Raw genomic sequence first — 23,398 nt, forward strand, 5'->3', positions numbered from 1 at the left:
AGAAGAAGAAGAAGAAGAAGATAGCAGGAGGGGAAGAATGAAGGGGGGGAAATCGGAGGGGGAGACGAACCATGAGACTATGGACTCTGAGAAACAAACTGGGGGTTCTGGAGGGGAGGGGGTGGGGGGATGGGTTGGCCTGGTGATGGGTATTAAAGAGGGCACGTTCTGCGTGGAGCACTGGGTGTTATACGCAAACAATGAATCATGGAACACTACATCAAAAACTAATACTAATAACGTAATGTATGGTGATTAACATAACATAATAATAATAAAAAAAAATCTCCCTCAAAGCCAGGTACAACTGTAAGCTCTTGTTAGTCCAGGAGGGTACTGACCTAGGCATATAAATATCTGGGTGGAACAAATGATTTATTTGGCAAAAACTCTTCAAAATTAGCTGGCACTTCTTAGGTGTGGTTCCTATACAAACAGAACTTAATGTTTTTTTGTTTTTTTTTAAAGGTTTTATTTATTTATTTGAGAGAGAGAATGAGAGACAGAGAGCATGAGAGGGAGGAGGGTCAGAGGGAGAAGCAGACTCCCTGCCGAGCAGGGAGCCCGATGTGGGACTCAATCCCGGGACTCCAGGATCATGACCTGAGCCGAAGGCAGTCGCTTAACCGACTGAGCCACCCAGGCGCCCAGAACTTAATGTTTTTGCTTCTTAAAAATTTACTTTGTAAAGTAAGGAAAACAATAAATCATAAAATTGAGGTTTTCAAGGACACAGGTGTTAATGCTGAATAAATGTAGTGTAACTTTAAAAAGTTTTATAATATTTGTATAATGGTTCGTATGGATAATGTGCTAAAGTAAAACTAGATTACAGTAAAATCTTATGGCATATACCTGAAGCAATTGCTGCCTGTTAATGCCTTGACCTTGGAAAGCTATACACAAAAAGATGGCATCATAAAACCGTGCAATTCTTATGAATATGTATGTGCTACTTGATAATAATGAATGTGGTACAGTCATGCATGCACTACAAGATAATGTTGTGCCCTTTTTTGTCTACAGGTTGATAAAAATTAAAGAGTGGGTGGACAAGTATGACCCAGGTGCCTTGGTCATTCCTTTTAGTGGGGCCTTGGAACTCAAGTTGCAAGAATTGAGTGCTGAGGAGAGACAGAAGTATCTGGAAGCGAACATGACACAAAGGTTAATTAGCATTCATTTTCCCTACACTTTATTATCAACTATTTCCTTGCAGTAATTTAATTGCTTGCGCTGATAGAATAATAAATGACAGAGTAATTACCATTATAAAGAGGGAATCTTCTCCTTTCTTTACCATGAGACAGAGTGAAAAGATTTATTTTAAATTAAGTTTTTAACTGTCATCTGTCATCTCTGTACAGTGTTTTAATTATAACATAGGTATTAGTTATGTATATTTTTGAGAGGGAATGATCGCCAAAACTCTTTCGTCATGTTCAGTGGGGGAGGGGAAAGGGTGAATCAGTTGCCTTAATTTTTTCTGAGTAACACTAATATATTGTTTAAACATTGGATTTCAATCAAATAATTTCGCTTTTATGACCTGTGTCCTGGAAATAATTAATATTGGAGGAAAATAGTCATAGAATGGCTAGATCAAATTTTTCTTTTTTTTATAGTAAACAATTCAAAATGATATATTCAGAATAATACAATTAAAACCAATTTTAGAAGGGATTTTTTTTAGAAACAGTTATATGCTTTCAGGCCTCTTCAAGTGTATTATGGAAGATGAATGGTCATTTACTAATATCTTTAACATTTCTGCTTGAACTGAATAATTTTAGCTCTATACTGATCTCTGGCACAATCAACTTATATGTTGAGTGAATTTGTTTCATTTTATTTCAGCGCTTTGCCAAAGATCATTAAGGCTGGGTTTGCAGCACTCCAACTAGAATACTTTTTCACTGCAGGCCCAGATGAAGTACGTGCATGGACCATCAGGGTAAGATTCATACTTATTCATCAGCTATATCCAGTTCCACACTATTGAATTCAGATTGATATCACTGACTTTGAAGTTTGTCATGGTGGCGGTTAGCTAGTCATTACAGATGAGGTTTTTGTCCAGGATAACTTTAATTATTTGTGAGCTGCTGAACAGTGAAAGTGGAGCGGCATTGATTGAGGCAGGTAACAATTGATTCTGCCTATTACATAGTCTGAATTTCTTCATCCTGTAGAATCTGTCTACCCTCCTCCTGTGGTCAGAGATAAGACGCACCAGTATTGTGCTTGCTTAATCTGTGTGACTGGGTTTGTCTGCAGTGAAATTGATGTTGCTTTTCATTTTGTATTCGCTAAGTTTGTTTGGGTTGCGGGTGGTTCTTTCCTCCTTTGCTTTGCTCGGATTACATTTTCAGCAATAAAAGCAATATGACATCATTATGCTCTTCATAGATACACAGTTGGGCTCAAAGAGCTAAACTCAATGTGTAATAATTCATGCTTTTTTATTTGAATTCATAGAAGTGGTGTTTATTTTTGCGGTGTTATATATTCAATCTTTCTTCTTTAAAAATGTGATAGGTACTTTAAATATTGATGTATACTGATTACGATGAGAAAGAATGACTAATTTATTCCCAGAGGACAATAGAAACTGTGAACTGTAATGGCTTGCTTTTAAATGTAAATATATTGTAATATGGTAGTTACTACTGAAAAATATTTTTAAATATATGTAGTCCCAAATAGCGTTACGGAATATAAAAACAATGTCAGAACTTTCAGAAATATTCAGTGTCTTATGGATTCTTTTATTATGCCTTTTTTAGTATATGCTCCATGATAAATTTTAGTGCTGTTTTGATTTCTGTTTTCACTATCATAATTTATCATTACATTTATTTTGATTTAATATGGTAGAATCACGGAGGCAGTTCAACATAACGTTAAATGTGTTGTGTGAATAAGAGATTCACTTTTATTCCTTCTCCTCTTTGTAAAAAAATGTTTGATTGACTTCTAACCAAGGTCCTTTTATATAGACTTAGAAAATAATGTCAAAGCAAATCCAAGTTGGTAAACAAATTGCCACAGTTTATTTTCACTATATATTTTAGAGCCTTAAAACTTCCAAACTTAAGTATATGCAGCAGGGAAGATAACATGTTCTGGGCTTGAAAGTGTGAAAGCTGGTTTATCTTAAGACTGATTGTAAGTATCCATGATTTAATGTGCTGAGATATTTAGTCAGGTAAGCATCAGTGAGTAGCCGTATTAGCCCAATACATCTTTTATTATAAAAACTGTGCTTTATAGTGTCAGACCCCTTATCACTTTCACATGCTTTATTAAGCAGCCTTTAGGTCACCATTATTTCTCAAATTTCTCTCCATGGTTGTGTGTGTCCGGAATGTATGTCCTTGTACTTTAACATATGGAGCAATTATAAGACATTTTTCTTCCCATATCAACTTGAATTTTCCTTCCTGATGGTTAGAGGCAGCATGTATTATGTTACATGTTTGAAAATTTTATTACTAAAATTTTATGAGAATTTCTAAATTATTTGCTGAGCATAGATTATATGATTTGTTGGAAATGTCTTTAAAATGTCCCTTTATATATTGATTTTTATATGTTCTTTAGGGGAGCTGAAATTTTAAGGCTTTTTATCTTTTTAAAACCTTTGATAATTCAGCTTGAAAGTTACTTGAAAATCCTTATTTTTTTCCACTGTGAAGAATAGAAAATCGAAATGAAACTGACACCAAAACTAGACCACTGCATCTAAATCAATACAACTGGATGACTGTTAGGAAAGACAAAGCTATGCTTTAATGTCTACTGATCTGTCTGTGCTAAAATCTGCTGCACAGACAGTGCCCAGTGTTAAAAATGTACTAATTGTATACCTGACATCTTAACCGTACCTATTAAACTAAGTTTAAGTTGAACCCCACTGCAGATCAGAGAAAAGAAACTCTACGCTTACAGTCAATCATCTTAAATGCAATTAGTTTTCTCTGGTCTTTCTTCTCAAAGAAAGGGACGAAGGCTCCTCAAGCTGCAGGAAAGATCCACACAGATTTTGAAAAAGGATTCATTATGGCTGAAGTAATGAAATACGAAGATTTTAAAGAGGAAGGTTCTGAAAATGCGGTCAAGGTAAGGAATTATTTTCTGGTTTTGTATTTATAATTTTTACTAATATGAAAATACTCATGAGTAAAACGAATGATAACTGTCTTTTAAAATGTGTGTCAGGGTTTAGTGTTACTGTCAGCTGATTGCAAAGCTGTAGGTGTTTACATGCTTTTAGATAATGTTTAAAATGTGTGAATTGTCAGTATATTTGTGTTGTATATTAATATATTTCTAAAACTGAAAATAAAAATAGTTTTAGGTAATTATAAATAATTTCAAAGAGTTTGTTCACTAAACGCCAATGAAAAATTATACTTAGTACCTTTTGAATATCCGAAATAGAACTAGTATGTATATGCTTATAATTAATTCAAGGAATTTAGTTAAATAAAACCTGTTCTTGCTAAAACTTCATAGTTGTACTTTTTTTTTTTTTTTTTTAAGATCTTTGGGAATTTGATTTGCTTTCTCAACACTAGAGGGCAGGTCCAAAATTGTGCTTTATTTTAGCTAATAAGTATAATTTGATTTGCAGCCACTAACAATGAAGCATTGCTATACATGAGTAATAAATGATTTTTTTTAAATGTAAATTCTGCTGCAAGCTTAATTTTGTTTGGCTTTATTAGGTTTTACTTGGGAAATCTAGTACTGTGTCATCTCTAATCGATAAATAGGTCAAGTGATTAAACTGACATTGTAGGAAGGCTTCTTTATCTTTAGTTTAATTTGATATTTGAAGACTACTCTAGAAAATACTGCAGAAGTTAAAGAGGTCTCTCTTGTGTTTACTATTTCATAATTTGAAAGGAGTGCAAAAAAGTTTATTTCAAGTTTAGTTTATTCTCATTGGTAATCATTGAAAAAATCATACTGAACAGCAGGACTTTAATAGAACTGTTGGAACCCCAGGAAGAAGAGGGAAAAATCTTGGTATAATTGGTTCAATGTAGAATGAGAGCCATTTTGTTTTCCTAAGTGGAGTGCAAGAGGTTTTTAACTAAACAAAGTCATTAACTTTTTAATGGTGTCATTTGTATTGATAGATAGGTAAGCAAATATTGAGATTGAACTTTGTCAGGAATACTAATTAGACTTGAAAAATCTGATTATTTTTCAACATGCTACATCATGTTGGCATATATATTTTTCATAGAGTAAAGATTAAAATAAGGATATTTTTCTATTACTAGAATTCAGGAACCGATGCTTCTTTTCTATACTCTCATGTACAAACCTGTTTTACCAATCTTTAATCGATGTCCATGTTGTAATAAACTTGAAAGATATATAAATTGGGAATGCTTCCTTGTACAAAATAGAGAAACCTTATAATATGTAATAAAATAATATTTCTTGCTTTTAGAAATGCTTTACACTAACTGGAAGCTTTTATACTGTAAATTAGAAAAGATTGACCTCTGGCTTTTCAGCTTAGAATACCATTAAGTATTTGGTACGGTTTTTAATTTCCAAAACTAACATTTCAGAATTTGAACTCCAAGTAAAGTAAAACATTTATGAATCGCTTTTGCTGTCTTATTCAACAAATATTTACTTGTATATTATCAAGTAGGTTTCAGGTTTGAGAGCAAGATTGTGTGTGTGTGTGTATATTTCTAACACCAGTGCAGCATAACTAATTTAATGCCAGCGCTGTGAACTATATACTGAATAGCTCTGTGTGGGCTTTGTAGTCTACAGGGATATCACATTATTAGCAATCATATCTGCTTAGGCAAAGCTGGCTTCTACAGATGGCTGCTTTCAAGTGCAAATGAACTGGTTAGACGTGTCTTGTTTAATACATACTCAAGATTCACAAATGGGTATTGATTTTTTTTTTCAACCAGTGTTTCTGATAGCAGTGGAAATGGATTAAATGGTCTCTAGAGAATTTAAAGGAACACTGTCACCTTTAATTAGTAGTAAACTTGAGTGGTAACAAAGTATATAAACTTACATTAATATGTCATGTCAATATGTATTTGATTTAAATTGTCTCTATAGTTTTATAACAGTGGGCTTTAGATTCTCAAAATAAGTAGCATATGGCCTTCAATATATCACGTCTTTACAGAAATCATGTGAATGTGGGTGTGTGCGTGTATGTGTATATCTGTATCTTTTAGAATGTTAGGGTATCTTGGTTTTTTAAAAAGTTAGCTCCAGTTTAATAGCACAGTATCGGTAGGTGATTTTTAATATGTAGTCTAGACATTTGAAAATGTGCTTACTAGGGCTCTGTGATCTGGTTTGTTGATTTTAACCTCAGATGTACAATCTTTGTTAGGGTTATTTCTGATTCGTATAATTGCACTTGACTTTGAACATCTTTATCAGTATCTTCAAAGAGAAGTACTAATCTTATTGGGCAGAAGTTTCACGTTCCCAGTAAATTCTAGCAGAAAGAAAATACTTGGGAGAATTTTTTCCGAAAGATCCTCGAGTTCTCATTGTTGAGTGGTCGATGGTGGGGTCATGTGGGACTGTGTCAGCTGTGTGCGATGTTAAGTGTAGGTGCCGAAGAGCCTGTTGTGCTTGGATGAAGTGTGTGTGCTGTGCCTGGGGTGAACCTGGGTCTCTGGGACTGCTGCTTGTTGGCGTTAGAATTACTGGTGGATTGCGCTTCTGGATCTGCATACCAGCAGGTGGAATCGTTTGCTTTGCTGACTAATTTGCGAGTGGGAAAAGTCTCTCTCTTTGCAGTTCCAACCTGTTAGAGTCTGCTTGTAACTAGGGCCCGTAGTCAAAAACCTTCTTCGTGGTGAATTCTAGCACACACCACTGTGTGTGGCCATTGTCAAGACTAAATAAAAAACTACAAGGAAATAATTTAAAATCTGTACATTAAGATTGAGAATAGTTTTCCTTGTAGCAAACTCGTTTTGGCATCACCAGTATCACCAAATAATTTCCTTAAGAAAATAAGTAGCTTCAAACTAGTTATATAGTCTTTTCTTCCTGCCTAGTTTGATCTGTTTTGTTACAGTGACTTGCCGGATGTTTGCAGACACATCAGAAATGTACCATAAACAGCATGTAATGAAACTTAATGATATTGGTATAATTACATTTATGTACCAACAATTTAGTAGAGAATACATTATGATTATGTACGTATGGAAAATCTAGTTCTGCCCAAATCAGGAATACTGTGCTTCTCTCCAAGTCTAGTTTTGAACTTACGTATTTTCCTGTATTTCTTTTTTTGTTTAATATGACCCAAGAAATAGAATACTTTTTGCATCTGATGCTCTCGTTTACCTCATGTATTTCATTGTAAGATAACCCATTTCCTCTCTATCTCTTCTTTACAGGCTGCTGGGAAGTACAGACAACAGGGCAGAAATTATATTGTTGAAGATGGAGATATTATCTTCTTCAAATTTAATACACCTCAGCAACCGAAGAAGAAATAAATTTTAGTATTGTTCAGATAAATGTACAACTTCCAAAAATGGATATGATTTTTTTAAATCAACATTTCTGAAAACTGAGGGGAAAATAAAGTTGGGGGATGGGAATCTTCTAAAAACAGAATTATTTTTGTTTTAAAATTAAAATACTGTGTACCTCCAATGAAATGCAAGTTCACTGAATGTGAACAGCTTTGCTTTTCACGTGATTAAGACCCTACTCCAAATTGTAGACGCTTTTCAGGAACCATATTACTCTCATGATACTTCATTAATCTCCATCATGTATGCCAAGCCTGACACATTTGACAGTGAGGACAATGTGGCTTGCTCCTTTTTGAATCTACAGATAATGCATGTTTTACAGTACTCCAGATGTCTACACTCAATAAAACATTTGACAAAACCAGCCTTGGTGTGTTTGGGGATGTCTGTATTGACTGACTGTGGTGTGCTGAATGCGATACGGCACCTGGTGGTTGCTGATTACAGAATTTTAAGGCGTGTGTCTGACGCAGTAACTGGCAGTGTGGGGCAGCTGCAATTGTATCTTAAAAGTGAGTCTTTCATGGGAATCAGAAGAATAGTATACCAGGGATTTGTCTCAAGGAAGTTAATTAATTTGTAGATGGACCTTTTTTGAAAGATGATAGCAATGACGTTACGAAGGATATAACATAGATAGACTGTGACCAAGAAGAAAACAATGCCGGGAAGAAAACTCTGCTTCAAAAATTAAGGGATTTTCGGTGGTGGTTCTGACTGTACAGAGGAGTATATTCGTTTTTAATACTTCCTTTAAGATTATGGAATTATTGTGAAAACTAACCCATTTGTGTCTGGTGGGTTATATCCTTGTTTCATTTCCATAGTGAGTGTAAAAGTCCACTACTAAAAAGATTAGACCTTGAAAACTAACTTTTCTTATATTTGCCATTAAAATATTTTAGACTAGCTGAAATTTTAGTATGCGTAGGTTAAGCACTTTCAAAAATCTTAGCAGAAAATTCTGAAAGAAAATAGTAACAACTTGGTTGTTTGGAGACATTTTGCCACTTCACCTTCTTCTCTTACGACGATAGGAGTCTCCTCATCCCTGAGCCTCACTTCCTCTCCCATGTCCACACTCCTGCACGACCTCCCTTGTCTCCATCCATGGCCCTTCTGTGGTGGTCTGTGATCGCAGGACCATTTCAGTGGAGGGCAGATTCAGTGGAATGCAGTTAGCCCCTGTATTACTGTGTCACGTTAAAGACAAGGAAGTATCGGAACACACACGCACAACACACACAAACGTAACATTGAAAGTTACTTAGCGTAGCACAAAAGGCAAGAAAAGTAATTTTAAAGGAGATATGGCTTTACATAGGAAGGGATGTTTAAAGAGGATTGGTTAAGTAATGCATAAAATTTAGAAGCTCTCTAATGCCTATGTCCCTTTTGAGAATCAAATGCTGGTCTTCTGCTAACATAAAAATTAGTAAACAGGAGAAAAATAATCAGTGGAAAGGGTTTTTTTTAAAGAACTAAATAAAACTCAGGTATAGGTGCAGCTGACCAAGTTTGCTGTAAAAATTCTTGTTATTTTTCTGTATTGGAGGAGTGTAGAGATTAGTGGATTTGTTAAAGATTTCAGCAATGTAAGAAGAAATCAAATCTCTTGCTTTTGAGTCTTCTCCAAAGTAAATTGCATAGACTTCTCAAAGAAGTTTGAAATCTCATTAAAAAGCCTTTAAGATTGTGTAATTTTACTTTCTGCTTAACTTCTAATGTGATAATTGTGCATTGTAGAACTGAGCCATTAATAAGAGGAAGGAGTTAGTTTTGAGGTAACTATTCAGTAGGGGCTGAAATTAAATGCCAAAAATGTTTGATTTGGTTAGAAGTTCTGCAACATTATACATGTACAGAATTATATTTTCTACAAAAGTTGAGAATTCCAAGAACTTTGACATACAGGTAACCGGGTATATGCCTATATCTTCATGTAATGAATGGATTTTTAGGATTGTAAGTGAATATTTTTTCACCTATCTCTAGATCCATCTTAGTCAAATTTGTGTTAGAAGAGATCAGATTTGTGCCTAGAGCTTGAAAAAAGTTTGATAGCACTTAGTTTAGTTTTATCCTATTACCTTCATAACTTGCACTGCGGGCATGGCTAAAATTAGAGCCAGAACCCCTCAAAAAGCACAAATACTTCTCATCATTTACATAGTTATGGGTGAAGCTTCTGTTCACTTACAAATTGCCAAGCTCCATTTGGAGAGCAAGTCTTCCTACTCATGATTAATCAGCTTCCCGCATCAAAATCCACATTGATGTTTATCTCCAGTTACCTCTTTGTATTATATTCTCAAAGATTCTTTGTATCAGCTCTGTCCCCTCTCATTCAAAGGGTCAGAGACAGAACGCGGCCCCTGACTAGCTCAGTCAATAGAGCATGTGACTCTTGATCTTGAGGTTGTGAGTGCAAGCCCCACGTTGGGTGTAGAGATTACTTTAAAATAAAATCTTTCAAAAAATAAAACAAGAAAATGAAGACTCAGAGACAGAAAATACCTTCTTTCCCTGTCTCTCATATTTTTCTGATTAGTCTACTTACATATACTTACCGCTCTTTTTATTTTGCTGGAGACTTCAGAAATGTTTCTGATGGCAAACTGCTTAGGCAAGAAAATTGATCTCATTTTAAGCTTGTAAAAATACACTATGGTGATAGAAAAAAAGAATTAGGTTTGACTTTGAAAGTGACTTTTTGGTCTTCTAATTGATTTGGGGCCCCTATAAAATCAAAAACTGATTTTGAATTGCCTTCCTGATCTATGAATATCCTGAACCTCTTGTAAATCTGTATCTCAATAAAAAGTTCCATGTTGCAAGTAGGAAATATTAAAAAAAAAAAAAAAAAGAGGGGACTCACTTGACCACGCAGGCAACACTTTACAGAGTTCTCATACCACGTATCTCGTATGGTCCTTGGCTTTGCAGGCCTCCGGACTTGATTTTCTCCGCTCAGCCTCTGCTGTGTGTAACTTCCGAGAGTCTAATTTATAAACTATTATGTCAAGTTCTTCCATGTACAGTAAAAGATGTTTCTGATATATAAGTAAGAAACGGTGGTAGGAACTCCTAGGAGTCAGGAGGCCAGGGTTTGAATCCTGGCTGTCCTGCTTCCTGGTTGTGTGACCTTGGTTAGGCAAGTTACGTTCCCTCAGCTCTCAAATAGGGGTAATAGGACCTCCCTCATGGGGTGGTTGTGGGGATGAAATGAGTTTGCACATGTACGATGCTAAAACTGCTTAGTGCCTAGTAAGTGCTTAGTAATTGATAGCAATTCTTTTAATTTATATTTGGAGTGCTTTCTTCCAACGTCTGTATCCACTCAAGATAAAATCATACAACAGAAAGTTGCTTGGCAAATGTAAAATTAGAAGAAAGAAATGTAAATGTTCTTTAGAAAATCACTTCCAGGACTTCTAATGGATGTCCCCAATTGAGGACTCTTGTGTCTACTTGACTACTAAGTCATTTTATTAGTGCTGCCTCTGGTCACACTGAAAAGATGATCACAGATAATTATGGTATTTTTCCTAAGGACACATAAGAATGGGAGGTAATAGGGAGATTTGCCTATTTCGCATAGCAGACTTCCGAGCTGTAGGATGTGCAGCAGAGTTCCTCAGTGACACATGAGAAGATCTCAGTCACAGGAGTTGAGATTCTCAGCTCCAACTCTTCTTTTCACTCTGTACTTAACGCTTCTCAAACCACAGCTCATTTTGATGCCATTGCAGGAGAGCATTCTGTATCTGCTTTCTTATCACATTTGATGGAGTTGCTTTCACGCTTGGCGAGCAGCTAAGGAGGGAAGAAAGCTTCATACGGTGCCTGTGTCTGTGGCCTGCATTTGAAGGCACAGAGCCCCCAGCAAGGTGAGTGCATTCTGTTGCCACAGGAGTGCGGGAGGGACCAATCAACAGTGACGTGTCTGAGTCTTTGGCTCTCCTTCTGGTCTTTGTGCAAATTGCCTTTTTTTTTTTTTTCTGGTGAAATAAACCATCTTGGTTGCCTTCGAGTACAAGGAATAGATTGCATCTTCATTTTATTACATCTCAAATCACATTTTCCTAGTCCTCTGGATAAAGTTTTATAGAACACTACTCTCCTGATCATAAATATGAACTATCTATTTGAAGAAGCTGCTTTGCAGATTATTTTATCAAGTCTGTTGATTTTACTCTCAGAAATGACATTATATGAGGGTATGCTAGTTGGCTACAAGAATGCATTCTTTTTTCTTCATAATTTTGAGTATAGCTGTCCTGCTGCAAACTGTTTCTCAGCTTCTTTGCAGCTAGGTGTAGATCACATGACTAAAACCTGTCAGCGGAGGGGCGCCTGGGTGGCTGAGTCGGTTTACCAGTGCCTGACCTTTGGTTTGGGCTCGTCATGTTCTCAGGGTCCTGGGATTGAGCCCTACATCTGGCTCCACACTCAGTGGGGAGACTGCTTGAGGATTCTCTCTCCCTCTCCCTCTGCCCCTCCGCCTTCACACTCTCTAAAATAAACAAATCTTTAAAATATATACATAAAATTTAAAAAAATAAAATCTTGTCAGCAGAATGTGAATGAAGGCTGACTGCCGATCTAGGCCTTCCCATGTTGGATGTGTGTTTCCTTCAGGAGCTATTTTCCTTCCCGATGGGTTCCAGAGAACCCATCATTAAGAATGTGTACGAGGACAGTAAAGCAACAGTATGGCAGGAACCTGCACCTCAGAAGGACTCTGAGGAGCAGAGCACCCAGTTACCTGGCTGCTAACCTTGGGGCTGGTAAATCAAAGAGAAATAAACTTCAGGGCTCCTGGGTGTCTCAGTCGTTAAGCGTCTGCCTTCGGCTCAGGTCATGGTCCTGGGGTCCTGGGATCGAGCCCCACATCGGGCTCCCTGCTCAGCAGAGAGCCTGCTTCTCCCTCTCCCACTCCCCCTGCTTGTGTTCCCTCTCTTCCTGCATCTCTCTGTGTCAAATAAATAAATAAATAAAATCTTTAAAAAATGTAAGTGTGAAAGAAAAATTTGCATAAAAAAAATTTCAGTGTTCTTTAAGCTACTATATTCAAACTACCATTTTTCTCTTGTGGCAGCTTAGCTTTTACCCCAGCAAATACAGACATTTTCTATACTTGTCTCCATCATACCTTATTTGGAATTTATACCTTCTGTTCCGTGTTCGGAGCACAGCTTTACTGGGTGGAAGGAGCTTCTAATCAGATCTAGGTTCAGATACCACATCCAGCACGTGGATGTCACCCTGTGCAAGTTGATCCTTCTTCGTATGTATAATGAAGATCATACTAACATATAGACTAAATGGCCTCGTATGAAAGGACTAAAGAGAGTTCCAAATGTATAAGAGGCATGTTGATAAATGTAAGTTTCTATGTAGTTCCCTTTAACATCACCTAACAGGTCCAATCCTTACGTATTAAGACAACTATGCAGCATGTCTTCCTGTGGTTATTTAAATGCCTGTTCTGTGGAAGAAATATTAATATTTTAATGTTGCTAAAGAATATTCTGAAAGAGAAAATTGTTGGATTGAGTGATAAATGTTGACATTTTGCTAATAACATGCCAGGACTTCGTATAAAATCATTGAATTTTTAGACTGAAAATATCATTTGAGAATATCTTGCTTAACTCACCTATTCTGTAAATCAGAAGTTACTGAGGAGCAGAAAGGTTAAGTAATGCTAACAGAATGACAAGTCATAAAAGAATAAACTGTTGCAAAGATTAGATTGTAAATTAGTTATTTAGAAATTGGAATTAATTTTCTCACGGAAAATTGTTACTACATTTGCAGAGTAGCCACAGAATTCTATTTAACCCAGTACAACTGAAATAGCGTAGGGGATTTGGGACAGCCAAGAAAGAAGAGACAGAAAAAAAGGAAAGGTAAGGAAGTCCAAACATATCAACTCAGCAACTGAGGCCGTTGGTGATCTGACCATAACCTACTTCGCATTATTTTATGTATCTCCATTATTATTCTTATAACTCCAGTTTTCTTTCTCGCTACTCCTTTTCTTATAAAGATGCAAAGAAATTAAATTGCTTAACCAAAATTGCACAGCTCAGTACTTCCCCGTTTATTTTTTTAAAGATTTTATTTATTTGGGCGCCTGGGTGGCTCAGTTGGTTAAGTGACTGCCTTCGGCTCAGGTCATGATCCCGGAGTCCCGGAATCAAGTCCCGCATCGGGCTCCCTGCTCAGTGAGGAGCCTGCTTCTCCCTCTGACCCTCCCCCTTCTCATGTACTCTCTTCTCTCTCTCTCATTCTTGCTCTCTCAAATAAATAAATAAATCTTAAAAAAAAAAAAAGATTTTATTTATTTGGCAGAGAGAGACAGCGAGAACAGGAACACAAGCAGGGGGAGTGGGAGAGGGAGAAGCAGGCTTCCCACTGAGCAGGGAGCCCAGTGCGGGGCTCGATCCCAGGACCCTGGGATCATGACCTGAGCCGAAGGCAGACGCTTCACGACTGAGCCACCCAGGCGCCCCAACTTCTCCCTGTTTAAAAACAAACAAACAAACGATTGTTCATAATTGTGCAGCCAGTATAGTATAGCATTTTTTGCTTTGAATGACCCATATTGGCCTTAATGAGTAGAAACCATTTTGGGAGAGAAGAATAAAAATCCTATCAGTCTGGATCATACAAACTTGAAAGTTTTGGCAATCCATGATTTTCTCATTAATTCAGCCTAGGGTATCCTTGAGCAGTTTCTAAAAATAAACAAGTGATCAGAGATGAGTAGAGATGAGAAAATACCCGACAGACCTTTGTGATTCCCCTATTTCTTCACCCTGCTCTCTCTTCGCCAGGTTATTATTAGCATAAGAATCGTAAAGAAGTACTCATCCTAAAGAAATGAGGAATGTAGAAATTTGAAAGCAAACAGCTTAAAAAGTACCCTACTCAATGCAAATGTGCTGTCCTTCAACCTGCTAAGGGGTCAGGAGTTCTCTCTATTTTTATCTTGGGAGCAGCTACTCAGATGTATACACATGTCAAATCTCATCAAGCTGTACAGTCAAGATTTGTGTACTTTACCGTATATAACTTATACCTCAATTCAGGAGAGAAAAATGTATCCTTCAATTATAAATGGTTGGTTGGTACAGCTCTCAAGCACAAAGCATTACTAGCAATATTGAATTGTCACAAAGTGCTTCTGTACTTTAAAGTTTTAAAGATGTTGGTTAGAGATATCAATATATAAACTGCATACGAAAAATTTGTTAATGCTTAAGATGGCCACATTTCACAATTGAACAGGATGTATTATTTCAGAAGCTATGATAAAAGCCTGGCTCCCATACATAAGAAGGTAAATTATTTTCTATGATCCAAAGAATTGAAATCCATATCAGCTGTAATAAGATTCAATTGTAATAGCAAAAACAATTGGAAACAATTTAAATATCCATCAATATAGGAAAATGGTGAAACAAATTATAATACATCCATACCAAAGAATACCTTCAGCCATTAAAAAGAAGAAAGTACATCTATATGAATTGGCATAGAAAAATTTCTTATTCATATTGCTTTGTGGGAAAGTAAGTTGTGGAACAGTATGCATAGTGAGGTTGCGAAGTAACATCAGTTAACTGGTGTGTATCCTTCCAAATAGTTATTGTATTTACATATATGTACACATCTACGTAAGTTTTTACACAGATGGGATTATAATTACTATGGAATTTTCATTTAAATAACTGAATTAAAGATTTGAAGGCAATGTAAAAATGCATCTAGAATTACATCATATCCGAAAACTTCCATATATTCAATTAAGCCAAGACTCAAAGAGTAAAAAGGAACCAGCTATCAAAATGAGTAGGGTATGAGCATCCCAAGCAGAAGGAACAGCAAATGCAGAGGCTATGAGGCAGGAAAGAGCCTGGTGTTTTGCAGGAACAGACAGGAAGCTGGGATGGCTAAAGTGGAATGAGTAAAAGGTTCTCAGTTATGCAGGGCCTTGTATGTATGATGTAGTGCTAGGATTTTATTCTAACTTAAATGGATAGCCATTAGAGGTTTTCAACAAAAAAGGCACACAATCTGATGTATGTTTTTATTTTTATTTTTTTAAGCTTATTTTTTAAAATAATCTTTATACTCAACGTGAGGCTCGAATTCACAACCCCAAGATCAGGAGTTGTATACTCTTTTTTTTTTTTTTTTAAAGATTTTATTTATTTATTTGACAGAGAGAGACACAGTGAGAGAGGGAACACAAGCAGGGGGAGTGGGAGACAGAGAAGCAGGCTTCCCGCAGAGCAGGGAGCCCGATGCGGGGCTCGATCCCAGGACCCTGGGACCATGACCTGAGCCGAAGGCAGACGCTTAATGACTGAGCCACCCAGGCGCCCCAAGAGTTGTATACTCTTATGACTTAACCAGCCAGGCACCCATGATGTATGCTTTGAAAGATCACGTGGCATCTTGACCCATCCACCACCTTACCCAATCCTCCCAGTCGTGAGAGCTACCTGTGAGGGAGAAGCAAATGTGCGGGCTGACGTGCCTAGGAGAGATGGAGCAGAGATCCTGGGTGCAGGAAAGGGGATATCAGGCCAGAGAACTGCACCAGGCATGCGTTATGTACTTTACAGAGCAGCACTGCCCAGCAGAAATATAACGTGAGCCGCGGATTTATTTGAAATTTTTCTAGCAGCCACATTAAAAAAAAGGAACAATTCATCTAAATGTACTTTATTTAACCCAGTATTCCAAATGTGTGTCACTTTAACACATAATCAACCTAAAAATTATTAATAAGACTATTAAAATTTTTTTTTCTTTCATACTAAGTCTTCAAAATCTGGAGTGTATTTTATACTTATAACACACTTCAGTTCAAACTAGCCACATTTCCAGTGCTCAGTAGCCACATGTGGTTTAGTGGCTACTGGCATGGACAGTACAGGGCTAGGGCTTTACCTTTTCTTTTTTTTTTTTTTAGATTTTCTTTGTTTATTTGAGAGAGAGAGAGAGAGCACAAGCAAGAGGAGGAGCAGAGGGAGAGGGAGAAGCAGTCTCTCCACTGAGCAGGGAGCCCAATGCCAGGACCCCCGGATCATGACCTGAGTCAAAGGCAGATGCTTAATTGACTGAGCCACCCAGGCACCCTGCTTTACCTTTTCTCCTAAGGAATTAGCCTGAACTCATATCCCCATCTGATTTCCAACAGATCTCATTAAAACACCCACTTTGGGGGCGCCTGGTGGCTCAGTCGGTTAAGCCTCTGCCTTTGGCTCAGGTCCTGATCCCAGGGTCCTGGGATCAAGCCCCACAGGCTCCCTGCTCAGTGGGGAGTCTGCTTCTCCCTCTCTCTCTGCCCCTCCCCCTGCTCCTTCTGTCTCTCTCCCCCCCACTCTCTCTCAAATAAGTAAATAAAATCTTTTTTTTTTAATAAATAAAATCTTTAAAACAATTTAAAAAAAACCCACTTTGCTCACGCTGGTTGTGTTTTCATTTAAGGCTAAATATAAAATGTGTATAATAAGTCCTAATTTCTTTTCCTTTTTTTTTTTGAAGAAAAAAAGGTGGGGGTGCTCACTAACTGGAGGAGGACATGGGGGAGACCTGTTATGGTAGAACCAATGAGATTGGCTCCTCACTTGGACTCAGTAGAAATGGAGAGATGCAACTTGATTTGATCTGCTTGCTGGAGGAAGAATTAAGACATAATGATGGACTGGATGGGAGAGGGAGGGGAGGAATGAAGAGTGACTCCTAGGTTTTTAGCCTGAGCAAATGGATGGTGCCATTTACTGAAATGGAAAGACTTGAGGGAGGAGCAGGTATGGGAAGTGTGTGGAGGTGGGAATTAAGAATCTATTTTGAATGGAGGTGACATAACTGACTTCAAGACTTACTATAAAGCTGTAGTAAAGAAGACTGCGTGGTACTGGTGAAAGAATAGACAAATAGATCATGGAACAGAATAGAAAGCCCAGAAATAGACCCACATACATATACTCAACTGATCTTTGACAAAGGAACAAAGACAGTACAATGGAACAAAGGTTGTCTCTTTAACAAATGTGCTAGAACAAGTGGACATCCATATTAAAAAAAAAAAAATCTACACACAGACCTTACACCTTTCACAAAAAAAATAACTGAAAGGGGATCACAAACCTAAATGTAAAATACAAAACTAAACCTCCTAGAAAATAACATAGGAGAAAATCTAGATGACCTTGGGTATGGAGATAATATTTTTGATACCAAAGACACAATCCATAAAAGAAAGGATTGATGAGCTGCACTGCATTAAAATTAAAAACGTCTGCTCTGCGAAAGACACTATAAAGAGAATGAAAAGACAAGTCACAGAGTAGGAGAAAATATTTGCAAAAGACCTATCTGATGAAGAATTTCACCAAAATATACAAAGAAGTCTTAGAACTCAACAAGAAAACAAAAAAGCCAATTTAAAAATGTTTAAATGTAGGTTCAAGATGCTCTTTATTTTTAAAAAATTTTTAAACTTATTTTTTATTTTTTAAGCAGGCTCCGTGCCCAGTGTGGAACCCAGTGTGGAGCCCAATGTCGGGCCCAAACTCACAACCCTGAGATCAAGAGTCATACGCTCAACCATCTAAGCCACAGAGGCACCCTCAAGATGCTCTTTAAACACAAATGTGTAGATACCAAGTTGGCCACTAGTTACGTGTATTCGAAATTCAGAAGAAAGTCTAGGCAGCAGACATATAAATTTAGAATCATCACTCTGGGGGCGCCTGGGTGGCTCAGTTGGTTAAGCGACTGCCTTCGGCTCAGGTCATGATCCTGGAGTCCCGGGATTGAGTCCCGCATCGGGCTCTCTGCTCGGCAGGGAGTCTGCTTCTCCCTCTGACCCTCCTCTCTCTCATGCTCTCTGTCTCTCATTCTCTCTCTCAAATAAATAAATAAAATCTTTAAAAAAAAAAAAAAGAATCATCACTCTGTGGGTGATATTTAAAACCTGAGAACTAAGTAGATCACCTAGACTAGAGAGAGTATGGGAAGAAGGGGAAAGGACCCACGAATGAGCCTGGAATAGAGGTCAAGGAAAGGAGAGGAGATCAGCAAAACAGACCCAAAGAAACAGCTAAGGAGGTGGGAACAAACCAAGGAGAGTATGGCAGAGCAGCCAGGGGAAGGCAGAGTTTCAAAAAGAAAGCAAATGCTGCTGAGCAGTTGAGAAAAAGAAGATAAAGTTGTGCTGGTTGATAAGTTCTGTTTCACGTGAAAGCAAGTTTGGATTACTCTCTTGAGAAGTTTTGCCATAAAGGGGACAAAAGAAATGGAGGGAGATGTTCAAGCAAAAGGGTTGGTTGGTTGGTTGGTTGGTTGGTTGGTTGGTTGGTTGGCTGGCTGGCTGGCTGGCTGGCTGGCTGGCTCGCTGGCTGGCTGGCTGGTTGGTTGGCTGGCTGGCTGGTTGCCTGGCTGGTTGGTTGGTTGCTTGGTTGTAGTTTTTTTAGCAGTGGAGAGGAGGAGAGTTTGAGGCTGATGAAGAAGGAAGGAAAGGAAGGGACAGAAGCAGCGCAGCCCTTGAGAGGTGGCACAGTGAGGGGGTGCGATCTGGCACATGGGTGGAGTGGCTGGCCTTTGGTAGATGAAGGAATGCTTCTTCCACTGGAAGAGAAGACAGGGAAGACATGGGGGGATGTGTAGCTTGTTTCACGGTGAAAAGCCACAGCAGAGGGGCTGTGGAGAGGGTAGCTTTGAAGGGAAAGTCGAAGCTTTTACACAGCCCTCTTCAACTTGCCCTTTTGCTTTTGTTTTTCTTTCTTCTTTTTTAAACCAAGTTTCCATGGGCTAGCACAGAATCCTGGAAGCTCCATTTATGCACCCTTTAGTTATTGGGTTGTGGGGAGGTAGGGGAGCGCATGGACCCAGGCATCAGTTACTTCAGAAGCACCCCGGTATGTTATCAGTGTGGACGGTGCACAGCCTGCCCGCCGAGGGTCAGCCCTGGGAGAGTGGGCGCCTCCCGGCCCCGCGTGCTCCTGCTCTCTACTTTGTTCCAAGGAATAGGAAATACCAGCGCTTCAGGTCATCTCTCATGAGGCTTGGCATTTTGTCTCTCTGTTTCCCTGGTTAAGGTTCCTTGGTTCTTGTTCTCATCAGGCCAGCCAAACCTTCTGTTTAGGACAAACACCCTTCTTGAGAAAAGTTCCAGTCTCTGTGGAGAACAGCTGGCATGGTTGCGGCGATCTATGATATAAAGGGAGACGGGGTGGCGGGGACAGTTCACAGCCTTTCATTTCAGTTCTTTGAAATCCTGTGAAAATGCAGATGAGAAAGCACATCTTGAACTTTTGAGGCTCTTGCCTGAGTGGATTAACGAACCCTGTTTACTAATATCTCTCTGCCCCCTTTGGAGGACCACGGCCTTTAGAATTCCATGCTCTCTTTGCTTTGAACAAAGCCTCCAGCTTGCTGCTCTTCTGATCACAGCATGAGAGCAAGCTTCTTTGCTTTGGTCAAATTTTGTGTGTAAGCCATTTCAGCCCTTTGGCTTATTGTATTTGTGTCATTTGGGGTGAATTCCAGGCACCTTGGGATATCATTTCTTTTTTACTTGCAAATAGATTTCATGAAGAACCGTATTAGATTTGGCCAAGTTTTATTTCTAAGTAAGGAGCCTGTCCCATAGCTTAACTGATACAAAGCCAGACATATGATATCTGGTTTTACTGAGGTCCTTATCCAATTTAAACAACATAACAAATATAAGATGTATTTCCTTTTTTATGCATCCTTTGAACAGCAATGACCAGCTCAGGCATGGGGACCAATGCCCCACCTTTCACCTGCTACTGCCCCCAAACATCACAAACACTGCTGTTTGCCCATACTCCTCTCACGTACCCAGCTCACCCCTTTGTGCTTGCTAACAAAATCTCCATTTTGCTCCATAGAGAATGCGTCCAACTCCAGGAAATGAATCAAATTAGTCTAAATTCATCATGTACTCTTTCTTTTGCTGTGCCAGTGATGAGCAGTGGACCCAGCGCTGGCCTCTGAAATGCAAACAGGTCTGAGGAGGAGGCTTGACAGAGCAGGGGGAGGGGTGGGTTTTTCCTCCCCCAAAAGAAGGAGACCAGAAGAGACTGCCACTCTCTTTTCCCTCCTGCTGTGAGGACTTGTGAATTCCAGGGCCCTTGGGATAGCCTTCTTTTGAGATTTGAAAACAGATTTAGTAAAGGACTGTATGTGGAGTTGTGGAAAGGAAGCCCCAAAAGATGGGCAAAGAAGCACCCTGAACTGGTGTTGATCTAGTCCTGCCTCAGCCTGCCCCCAGACTTCTTGTTTTGTGCAAGAGTCCAATGCCCTCACTGTTTAAGCCACTTTGGGTTGAGTATTCTGTCACTTGCAGCTAAAAGCCCCCAGATACACTTGACTTCATAGAACTTGCCTTGTGCTCAAGAGCGTTTATAACAAACACTCTTTACCCTGACTCACAAACAACAATTCCCCAACTTACACTTGGCTGTTAAGGCATGGTTCCTTTATAGCTTGTTAAATTTAGCTAAAGATCCAAGAGTATTATAAAAGCAAAGTATTTTAATTTTTCTGATTTTCAAGCACACTTTGGCTAAGTGGAATAGTATAAATAAAATGATTTTTCATTAACTGATCTCGAGAAAAAATGTCAGTATTCCCAAAGATCCATTTTAGAGTTGTCTTCTTTAAAATGTTTTTAAACCTTTCTGGTTCAGAATTGGAGTTCTTAATTGGGTCAGCCCTTTGGAATTATTGGAAATCAACTATAAACAGCCTCTACTATTGCCTGAGGCAGTCATAATGGTTTTTTTTTTAATTGCTATAAAAGCTCACCTGCATTATTAAAAGTCCAAATATTCCTCATTCTTTATGGCTTGGCATTTCATAATCTTATTTGTCCATAACGTCAGCACTTTATCCATTTTTACTGCTAGAGGCTTAAATTTTTCTTTATTTCATATTATTATAGCTTTTCTCTTTTCCAACCCACTCCTATCTTTACACCTTATGTCCCTGAAAATGCACGAATATGGCCAAACCTCATTTTGGGGGCTGCTGGGTCAAACACTGTCCTTTTTAGAATTAGCTACCAAATGTACATCTTCAGTTTACCAGAATTTCTATTTTTCATATCTTTGCCTGAGAGTACACTTATGGTTTTTGGGTTAAAGCCAGCAACAAGAAATCCCTGACATTTTGTAATAAGCAAAAACACTCATAAACTAACATTTGCTCAGAGCCTAAAATAAGTCAGGCCCGGCCTAAATGGAATAGATCGAACTTTCTCTTCCTTCTGAGCTCCAGTTTGTAAGCTGACCGGGGCACGTTTAGTTATTGGCAGGAGGTACAAGTATTTTAGCTAACTAAACGAACTGGGGCTGGGGCATAGAAAGAGTGACAAAAGAACGCTGACCAAGTTAGGGCACAAGTATTTCAGTAAACTCAGTGCAGAATTTGAAAACGGATACGCATTTCCACAAGCGGTTTATTGAACTTCTTTTCAAATTCCACCTACAGCTCTGATTGCGTCAAACAAGATGAACGGTTTATGGACCATCGCTCGAGGAAAAACTAGCAGTGTACACTTGTTCATTAAAATCAACAAGCATGTAGGAGCCCAGGCCTGCACCAGCAAGTAAGGACTATTACCCTCTTAAGACCTAGGCCTGGGGAGGACGGGTTTCAGAGTTGTCTTGATCGTACCCACAGGATTTTAATTTGGGGAGATGATACAATGAGGCTAATGCCATTGAAGGAAGGCCGTGACTACTTACTTCCCAAGGGAAGGGAGCACATCATGCCACCCAGGGCTCCATCGGGCAGCACCAGGTTTGATCCGGAGACAGAGCAAGTGAGGGGGAAGCGTGGGCCAGAACCTTTATTGTTTCCCATGGGAAAGGTAAGGCGAGGCAGAGAAAACAGCTCAGGGTTGGCTAGCTTGAGTCAGCAGGCTCTGGGCTCTAGAGGTGGTCTCTAGCTGTATGGCCCTGGGTGATTGGGGCAGAGGAATATTGGGTTGGTATGTGAGTTAAATAAAAGACATGGCTGGAAGTGTGGACTCATGACTGATTCGAGGATTTGTCATATGATTATCAGGTGACACAAAAGCTAGCTCACAGAGGAGAAGTAAACAGCTTTGGCCAGGAGTCTGACCCGGTGACCAATGGGTACCAAGTAGACAAATACAGAATCTAAGAAAACACAGGACAAAAATTCACATGATCAGGGAGTCTCAGTGCAACCCAGTCCTCTTACATAAAAACACAACTTAGAAACTATACTATGTACCAACAAGCACATGGGAAACCAACCACACAGCTATTCCAGGTTTTAATTACAAAAACGTATAGTAAAGAATTTGGCCTTGCCCCCAGAAGAGGTCGGGCCTTTACTCTCAGCCTCTGGAATTCATCTATGTCATACCTGATAGGACTGTCTTTGTTTAGGGCACAAGATGGCCACACTGGATCTTTGAGTAGGCACTGACCTCTCCAGAAAGATGTTATAGTTTAGGGTGTGGCTTTGAATCATGTAGTGTCAGTCGACCTGTAGACTTCAACCATGCGGGCAATCGATCGATCGTGCCTACATAATGAAACCCCGTTAAACCAGTTCTGGACACTGATGCTCCTCTGAGCTTCCCCAGCTGGGAGAACTCCGTGTGCATTGTCACGCACAGATGCCAGGAGGGTAATGCATCCTTAATCCACAGGAGAGAACCATCGAAGCCTCACGTCTGGAACGCTCCCAGACTCTGCCCTATGTGTCTCTTCCTTTGGCTGATTTTAATCTGCCTCCCTTCC

The 23,398-nt window shown here is 38.8% G+C and overlaps 1 protein-coding gene and 1 pseudogene across 1 annotated transcript in view; both read left to right on the forward strand.

The window, feature by feature from the left end:
* Positions 1 to 7,929, forward strand: part of OLA1 (Obg like ATPase 1) — a 166,440-nt gene extending 158,511 nt beyond the window's left edge. The window contains exons 5-8 of the mRNA XM_081814149.1: positions 1,027 to 1,167; positions 1,858 to 1,954; positions 4,000 to 4,122; positions 7,422 to 7,929. Of these exons, the coding sequence (XP_081670275.1) occupies positions 1,027 to 1,167; positions 1,858 to 1,954; positions 4,000 to 4,122; positions 7,422 to 7,523 (463 nt within the window). The 3' untranslated portion in view covers positions 7,524 to 7,929. The remainder of the gene's footprint in view (positions 1 to 1,026; positions 1,168 to 1,857; positions 1,955 to 3,999; positions 4,123 to 7,421) is intronic.
* Positions 7,804 to 23,398, forward strand: part of LOC115937733 (uncharacterized) — a 34,777-nt pseudogene continuing 19,182 nt past the window's right edge.

Source organism: Leptonychotes weddellii, chromosome 3, assembly GCF_054177405.1.
Source record: "Leptonychotes weddellii isolate Sample4059 chromosome 3, ASM5417740v2, whole genome shotgun sequence".
Classification (NCBI taxonomy): domain Eukaryota; kingdom Metazoa; phylum Chordata; class Mammalia; order Carnivora; family Phocidae; genus Leptonychotes; species Leptonychotes weddellii.